The sequence below is a fragment of the Ranitomeya variabilis genome, chromosome 4 (assembly GCF_051348905.1).
Source record: "Ranitomeya variabilis isolate aRanVar5 chromosome 4, aRanVar5.hap1, whole genome shotgun sequence".
Classification (NCBI taxonomy): Eukaryota; Metazoa; Chordata; class Amphibia; order Anura; family Dendrobatidae; genus Ranitomeya; species Ranitomeya variabilis.
Window position 1 is genome coordinate 714517847 of NC_135235.1, and position 9270 is coordinate 714527116.

General features: G+C 52.1%; 1 protein-coding gene across 1 annotated transcript in view; it reads right to left on the bottom strand.

Moving 5' to 3' along the window:
• Positions 1 to 8544, bottom strand: part of LOC143766572 (uncharacterized) — a 43706-nt gene extending 35162 nt beyond the window's left edge. Inside the window, exon 1 of the mRNA XM_077254347.1 lies at positions 8473 to 8544. Within this exon, the coding sequence (XP_077110462.1) occupies positions 8473 to 8526 (54 nt within the window). The 5' untranslated portion in view covers positions 8527 to 8544. The remainder of the gene's footprint in view (positions 1 to 8472) is intronic.
• Positions 8545 to 9270: the final 726 nt, after the last annotated feature.

Here is a 9270-nt window from a genome sequence, read left to right on the forward strand (position 1 = left end):
CGCCATTTGGAATGCAGACTTAGATGGAATGGTCTGCAGGCGTCACATTGCGTTTGCAGAGCCCCTAATGTACCTAAACAGTAGAAGCCCCGCACAAGTGACCCCATTTTGGAAACTAGACCCCCCAAGGAACTTATCTAGATGTGTTGTAAGAACTTTGAACCCCCAAGTGTTTCACTACAGTTTATAACGCAGAGCTGTGAAAATAAAAAATCTTTGTTTTTCCCACAAAAATTATTTTTTAGCCCCCAGTTTTGTATTTTCCCAGGGGTAACAGGAGAAATTGGACCCCAAAGGTTGTTGTCCTATTTGTCCTGAGTACGCTGATACCCCATATGTTGGGGTAAACCCCTGTTTGGGCACACGGGAGAGCTCGGAAGGGAAGGAGCACTGTTTTACTTTTTCAACGCAGAATTGGCTGGAATTGAGATCGAACGCCATGTCGCGTTTGGAGAGCCCCTGATGTGCCGAAACAGTGGAAACCCCCCAATTATAACTGAAACCCTAATCCAAACACACCCCTAACCCTAATCCCAACAGTAACCCTAACCACACCTCTAACCCTGACACACCCCTAACCCTAATCCCAACCCTATTCCCAACCGTAAATGTAATCTAAACCCTAACCCTAACTTTAGCCCCAACCCTAACCCTAACTTTAGCCCCAACCCTAACTGTAGCCTTAACCCTAGCCCCAACCCTAACCCTAACCCTAGCCCTAATGGGAAAATGGAAATAAATACATTTTTTTTATTTTTCCCTAACTAAGGCGGTGATGAAGGGGGGTTTGATTTACTTTTATAGCGAGTTTTTTAGCGGATTTTTATGATTGGCAGCCGTCACACACTGAAAGACGCTTTTTATTGCAAAAAATATTTTTTGCGTTACCACATTTTGAGAGCTATAAATTTTCCATATTTTGGTCCACAGAGTCATGTGAGGTCTTGTTTTTTGCGGGACGAGTTGACGTTTTTATTGGTAACATTTTTGGGCACGTCATATTTTTTGATCGCTTTTTATTCCGATTTTTGTGAGGCAGAATGACCAAAAACCAGCTATTCATGAATTTCTTGTGGGGGAGGCGTTTATACCGTTCCGCGTTTGGTAAAATTGATAAAGCAGTTTTATTCTTCGGGTCAGTACGATAACAGCGATACCTCATTTATATTATTTTTTTATGTTTTGGCGCTTTTATACGATAAAAACTATTTTATGGAAAAAATAATTATTTTTGCATCGCTTTATTCTCAGGACTATAACTTTTTTATTTTTTTGTATGGCGGCTCGTTATTTGCGGGACAAGATGACGCTTTCAGCGGTACCATGGTTATTTATATCTGTCTTTTTGATCGCGTGTTATTCCACTTTTTGTTCGGCGGTATGATAATAAAGCGTTGTTTTTTGCCTCTTTTTTTTTTTTTTCCTTACGGTGTTAACTGAAGGGGTTAACTAGTGGGCCAGTTTTATAGGTCGGGTCGTTACGGACGCGGCGATACTAAATATGTGTAATTTTATTTTTTTATTATTATTATTTAGATAAAGAAATGTATTTATGGGAATAATATATATATATTTTTTTTCATTATTTTGGAATATTTTTTTTTATTTTTTTTTTACACATTTGGAAAATTTTTTTTTTACTTTTTTACTTTGCCCCAGGGGGGGACAATACAGATCGGTGATCTGCCAGTTTGCATAGCACTCTGACAGATCACCGATCTGCGAGAAGTGCAGGCTGCTTCACAGTGCCTGCTCTGAGCAGGCTTCTGTGAAGCCACCTCCCTCCCTGCAGGACCCGGATCCGCGGCCATCTTGGATCCGGGTCTGGAGCAGGCAGGGAGGGAGGTAAGACCCTCGCAGCAACGCGATCACATCGCATTGCTGCGGGGGGCTCAGGGAAGCCCGCAGGGAGCCCCCTCCCTGCGCGATCCTTCCCTGCACCGCCGGCACATTGCGATCATGTTTGATCGCGGTGTGCCGGGGGTTAATGTGCCGGGAGCGGTCCGTGACCGCTCCTGGCACATAGTGCCGGATGTCAGCTGCGACACCCGGCCGCGATCGGCTGCGCTCCCCCCGTGAACGCCGCCGATCGCGCTGGACGTACTATCCCATCCGTGGTCATGGGGGCCCACCCCACCTCGACGGGATAGTACGTCCGATGTCAGAAAGGGGTTAAAGTCCAGGGACAAATATATCACAAAATAGGTCTGATGCTTCCTGTAGCAAATCAAGACTCAATATTTTTACAAATTTGCTGTTTGGTAGATGAACAGATGCAAGCTGATCGACCTTGTGAAGTTATACCTGAGACAAAAAGACATTGTTTTGAATTTGCACAGATTTTTCCATCAACACAATCAGTTAGTAAACCTTTATAAAACAGCCTTAGAAAGAATGCCAAGTGCGGAATATCAGGGTGTAATAAGAGCAGACAAGACACAAAAGGAGATTTACTTCTCCCGGTGTTAATGAAGCAGCTATTGTAATGGTTGGACGGGACTTTCTAAGCCGAGATATAATTATTCAGCGACGAAGTGAAAATATTCAGCATATTACAGAATCACATAGATCATATAATGCTCTGCAATATCCGATAATATTGTGGAATGGCCAAGATGGCGATCACTATAATCTAACAGACTGATCCCAACACTGCGAGGCCGACCAATAAACCAACCAATAACAAATATCGGCTATGGACTTCTACGCCTACCAAATAATGATCAGACAACAATGGAGGCAACTTTCTCATCAATGTATAGTAGATCTGTATGCCAAGGTGGAAAGCGAGCGTCTTCTGTACATATGACTGAAGCAAGAAATATTCAGAGTGGATGAATACAGTAATTTAAGAAATGCTATTGCCAATTATGGCAACGTGGTGGACATTGGGGGAATGGTTATTTTACCGACTACATTAACAGGAAGTCCCAGACATAAGCACGAATACGCTCAGGACGCCATGACACATGTTCGGATATACAGCCTTCCAGATTTGCTTATTACAGTTACGTGTAATCCAACTTGGCCAGAGATAAGGGAAGAGCTTCTGAATGGTCAGTGCCCCTCTAATCAACAGGATTTAAAGGGACCCTGTCAGCTGGATTGTGCATAGTAACCTACATACAGGCGACATTATACTGATTACATTGATACCTTGGTTGATGAAATCCATCTTGTGGTTGTTGTTTAATCTTTATTTGCAATTTTCAGTTAATGAGATTCTCGTGGTTCGGGGCGGCCTGTGAGCGGGGCTCTACGTGGTGCTCTGCTTACATATTCATACTGATGGCTTCTGACAGGTCACTGATCCCTCGCTGACCTGCCCCCTATTTTACATACTGAATATCATATGTTTTAAAAAAAATAAACTCATATTCAGCAGGCAGGTTCCAGTGGGGGCGACGGTGCCTGCGCCATAGCATGTTCACATCTATAATGTCCTTTTAATTATTATATTTGACGATATAAACTTATTCAGAAAAAAAAATCCCAAAATTGCGCCGGCCGCACCTGTGCAGCAGCATCTATGGTGATCTGATGGATGTTACCACTCAGGTGCTGACCGTGCCATTTTGTTAGAGGGAAAAAAAAATTACTCCTCCAAGATAGCACCGGCGGTGCCTGTGCAGTAACATCTATAAGATCGCAAATAGATACCACTGCACAGGCGCGGCTGGGGCCATTTTGAGAGAGATTTTTATTTTTTTTTAATAAGTTTATATCACCAAATAAAAAACTTAAATGAGTATTGTAGATGTGATCGTGCTATGGCACAGTAGTTGCCACTGGCACCTACCTGCTGAATGTGAGATTATTTTTCTTCAAAAGACATTATATTCAGTGTGTAAAATAGGGGGCAGGTCAGTGAGGGATCAGGGATCAGGTACAGGGACCTTACAACTAAGTAGCAGAAAACACACTGATTACTCAAGTTGCTAAGGTACCTCCCAATAATGGAGGGTGCCTTAAATATCAAAAGTCTCTGTCATGGAACATGAAGGAAGGGCTAAGTGCAACATAAAGGGATAAGGGAAAGGGAACCAAAAGGTAGGTAAGAAGGGGAGTGAAGACCCCTAGACAGATCTAACGTCACCCTGTCTGCCCTATTGTCTCTACATAGGTTCCGCACCTATCGCCGAGCAGGATACCTAATCGTTGCCTGATCCTGGCGATAAGTCCTTCAACGGAATGGACAGGATAGCGCTAGTCACTCCCCACTACTGCTAAAGACAGCTAGGATACACAAAACAAGGGGAAACTTAGCTTGAGTAGACGCAGAGAGAAACATCGTCGTCCTTCAAACTCCAAAGAGGACGCTAGGTGACTGCTGCAGCTCCAGGCCTCAACAGGGACGTGCAAATAGAAAATATCACCCGCACTTGGAAGCAGCAAGTATATCACACTCAGGTCCAGGTGTGGCCACTAGCACCGGGGAGGTGGCCACTCGTCTGCTAAGCAAACTACTGAGATCTTCTGCAGTGGATGCAGTGTAACGGTCTGCGGCCTCTGACACATCCGGCTATTGGCTGGGGATGTTTGCAGAAGTGCAGGTGCTGCCCCTGTGATAGGCCGGAGCGCGCCCGGAGCACACTGCCAGGAGACCTGCGCCACACAACCGACAAGAAGTCATCTCCGCGTCCATCCTGACAATGGAGAAGATTGTTTCACTGCGAACAATGCAGAGGAAAGAGCGGCTCCACCACCTAACAACAGAACTATAGATGGAGGCGCACGGCTCAGTCAGCACTAGGACTGCCCGGAATCCAGCGCTCTGGAAACTCCCGTCTGTAATATCACTGAGGGATCAGGGGAGAGAAAGTATCACAGACTTGGAAGGTAATTGGGGTTAATGTAGCGTGGGGCACAAGAAAGTGACCGAGGCCCGAGATCCGCACCTCCAGAGATCTGCAGGATCCAGTCACTTATGGGGGAATTGTACTTACTGCAGGAGACTTCTGCCAAACGTTACCTGATCTTAAAGGGCAACTCCAGCAGACGAGCTGAATGGCTGCACTGTGCGCACAGGACCTGTGATGAGGTCACAGGAGGGGAGGAGTCAGGGGGTCACATGATCGGGGCCTCAGTGTATGCAGGACTCTGCTGTGCTGGTTGTCATGGTGCTGGATGAGGGGAAGTTTATGTGTGGGGTCAGGAGGGGTTTACAGTGTGGATGTAGCAGAGCCGTGTGTGTACGGAGCGGAGCTGCGTGTGCATGGAGCGGAGCCGTGTGTATGAGGTGTACGGAGCGGAGCCGTGTGTGTGAGGTGTACGGAGCAGAGCCGTGTGTGTGAGGTGTACGGAGCAGAGCCGTGTGTGTGAGGTGTACGGAGCGGAGCCGTGTGTGTGAGGTGTACGGAGCGGAGCCGTGTGTGTGAGGTGGACGGAGCGGAGCCGTGTGTGTGAGGTGTACGGAGCAGAGCCGTGTGTGTGAGGTGTACGGAGCAGAGCCGTGTGTGTGAGGTGTGCGGAGCCGTGTGTGAGGTGGACGGAGCGGAGCCGTGTGTGTGAGGTGGACGGAGCGGAGCCGTGTGTGTGAGGTGGACGGAGCGGAGCCGTGTGTGTGAGGTGGACGGAGCGGAGCCGTGTGTGTGAGGTGGACGGAGCGGAGCCGTGTGTGTGAGGTGGACGGAGCGGAGCCGTGTGTGTGAGGTGGACGGAGCGGAGCCGTGTGTGTGAGGTGGACGGAGCGGAGCCGTGTGTGTGAGGTGGACGGAGCGGAGCCGTGTGTGTGAGGTGGACGGAGCGGAGCCGTGTGTGTGAGGTGGACGGAGCGGAGCCGTGTGTGTGAGGTGGACGGAGCGGAGCCGTGTGTGTGAGGTGGACGGAGCGGAGCCGTGTGTGTGAGGTGGACGGAGCGGAGCCGTGTGTGTGAGGTGGACGGAGCGGAGCCGTGTGTGTGAGGTGGACGGAGCGGAGCCGTGTGTGTGAGGTGGACGGAGCGGAGCCGTGTGTGTGAGGTGGACGGAGCGGAGCCGTGTGTGTGAGGTGGACGGAGCGGAGCCGTGTGTGTGAGGTGGACGGAGCAGAGCCGTGTGTGTGAGGTGTACGGAGCAGAGCCGTGTGTGTGAGGTGTGCGGAGCCGTGTGTGTGGTGGACGGAGCGGAGCCGTGTGTGTGAGGTGGACGGAGCGGAGCCGTGTGTGTGAGGTGGACGGAGCGGAGCCGTGTGTGTGAGGTGGACGGAGCGGAGCCGTGTGTGTGAGGTGGACGGAGCGGAGCCGTGTGTGTGAGGTGGACGGAGCGGAGCCGTGTGTTTGAGGTGGACGGAGCGGAGCCGTGTGTGTGAGGTGGACGGAGCGGAGCCGTGTGTGTGAGGTGGACGGAGCGGAGCCGTGTGTGTGAGGTGGACGGAGCGGAGCCGTGTGTGTGAGGTGGACGGAGCGGAGCCGTGTGTGTGAGGTGGACGGAGCGGAGCCGTGTGTGTGAGGTGGACGGAGCGGAGCCGTGTGTGTGAGGTGGACGGAGCGGAGCCGTGTGTGTGAGGTGGACGGAGCGGAGCCGTGTGTGTGAGGTGGACAGAGCGGAGCCGTGTGTGTGAGGTGGACGGAGCGGAGCCGTGTGTGTGAGGTGGACGGAGCGGAGCCGTGTGTGTGAGGTGGACGGAGCGGAGCCGTGTGTGTGAGGTGGACGGAGCGGAGCCGTGTGTGTGAGGTGGACGGAGCGGAGCCGTGTGTGTGAGGTGGACGGAGCGGAGCCGTGTGTGTGAGGTGGACGGAGCGGAGCCGTGTGTGTGAGGTGGACGGAGCGGAGCCGTGTGTGTGAGGTGGACGGAGCGGAGCCGTGTGTGTGAGGTGGACGGAGCGGAGCCGTGTGTGTGAGGTGGACGGAGCGGAGCCGTGTGTGTGAGGTGGACGGAGCGGAGCCGTGTGTGTGTGGTGGACGGAGCGGAGCCGTGTGTGTGAGGTGGACGGAGCGGAGCCGTGTGTGTGAGGTGGACGGAGCGGAGCCGTGTGTGTGAGGTGGACGGAGCGGAGCCGTGTGTGTGAGGTGGACGGAGCGGAGCCGTGTGTGTGAGGTGGACGGAGCGGAGCCGTGTGTGTGAGGTGGACGGAGCGGAGCCGTGTGTGTGAGGTGGACGGAGCGGAGCCGTGTGTGTGAGGTGGACGGAGCGGAGCCGTGTGTGTGAGGTGGACGGAGCGGAGCCGTGTGTGTGAGGTGGACGGAGCGGAGCCGTGTGTGTGAGGTGGACGGAGCGGAGCCGTGTGTGTGAGGTGGACGGAGCGGAGCCGTGTGTGTGAGGTGGACGGAGCGGAGCCGTGTGTGTGAGGTGGACGGAGCGGAGCCGTGTGTGTGAGGTGGACGGAGCGGAGCCGTGTGTGTGAGGTGGACGGAGCGGAGCCGTGTGTGTGAGGTGGACGGAGCGGAGCCGTGTGTGTGAGGTGGACGGAGCGGAGCCGTGTGTGTGAGGTGGACGGAGCGGAGCCGTGTGTGTGAGGTGGACGGAGCGGAGCCGTGTGTGTGAGGTGGACGGAGCGGAGCCGTGTGTGTGAGGTGGACGGAGCGGAGCCGTGTGTGTGAGGTGGACGGAGCGGAGCCGTGTGTGTGAGGTGGACGGAGCGGAGCCGTGTGTGTGAGGTGGACGGAGCGGAGCCGTGTGTGTGAGGTGGACGGAGCGGAGCCGTGTGTGTGAGGTGGACGGAGCGGAGCCGTGTGTGTGAGGTGGACGGAGCGGAGCCGTGTGTATGTGAGGTGTACGGAGAGGACAGTATATAACACGTGAACATGGTGACGTTTCAGTGTAATGACCTTTCTCAGACACTCGCTGGATGGGGGCGCTGTGGGCAGGAATATCTTATAGGACGCTGCACAATTTATAAGGTAATTTCTGGAGAATGAGGCAGGAGATCTCGCTGCTGCGGAGGGAAGAATCACTGTTTGGTTTTTGGATTTTACATTTGCCTGGAATAATGTGCAGCTGCCAGAACAGCGACCCCCAAAGTGACCCCATTACAGATCCACAGTCCTCAGCGAATCCATCTGGGTGTGAGGGGCATTTTCTTCCCACCATTACGTCATAGATCTTTATATTTCTGGGTCATGGAAAAATTATTTTTTTCCACTAAAATGTTTTAGATCTAAATTTTTCAATTTCACAGAATAAAATGGAGCCACAATTTATACGGAAATTTCTCCCAAACCTGAGGCCAGAAATGGCTGCACACGGCCGGGCTCCAGTGGGGAGAGTCACTGTTTTGCTTTTGGAGCAGTAATTTGGCAGTCCTCACTTGTGGGGGCCAATTACAAAGCCCCCGAGGTGTGTGAAGACATACAACCCCCTAAAGTGACCCCATTTCGGACGCTGTACCCACCAGGGAAGTCATCTCAGGGTGTAATGGGCATTTTTATCCCACCGGTGTCACTGATTTCTTTACCAGTTGGCTGTGAAGATAATATTACATTTGTTCTGAGGCGCAGCTCAGGGGGAAACATCTGAGTGGGCTCCTACCCAGGTGTCACGGTGGTACCTCACCTGCCCTCTCAGCGCCTCCCTACTCACTATGGTCACCACACGGCTTCTCAGCATGTTGCTTCCATTCGGCCTTATGGCAGGATTGGCCGGTCTCTACAGGAATATAACCCTGCTGTGTCCTTCAGAGATTAGGTTCCCCAGCCTATCCCCTGCCGGCAGGTCCTATATTAGGCAGCTCCACCCACCGCTCTGCTGACTGTTAGTTCCTAGGCAGTTCATTCTGCTTGTGTCCAGTTGGGGGTTCCTGTTGTTCCTCACACTTGTGTCTCTGACCCCTGATCAGCTGCTCCAGTCCTGGGGACTACCCTGGAGTAGTACCTGGTGTCTACCTGCTGTCCAGCCTGTCCTCTCCACCAGTAGCTGTAGTGAAGACCTGGTGGACACCTAGTTACACCCCTCCAGGGTAAGCCTGGCCCGTAGTGCAGGGGGTCCACATCCACCAGTGTTGCACCAAGTAATTGTGCACATGTCCCAAATTTTGAAGCACAGAGCAGCAAATTTTGTCCACACTCCAATCCACGCACATTTACCACTTCTTTCTGCCCTGACAGGAGGAGTTGTCAGAGGGGCGCTGGTAATGAGGGAAGTTCAGCAGACCCCTGAGACTGCAGGGCGTAGACCCAAATTCTGGACTGTCCGGTATATCCGGGACAGTTGGGACCAGAGACGAGCAGGAGGTGGATTCAGGGGTCTCTGGTCCCGCACGTGGGACCTGGGGATTATTGATTGTTCCTTCATTCACAGTCGGAGCCTCCAGAACTTTCTCATCTTTATGTAGCGTCACTATACGACATCCGG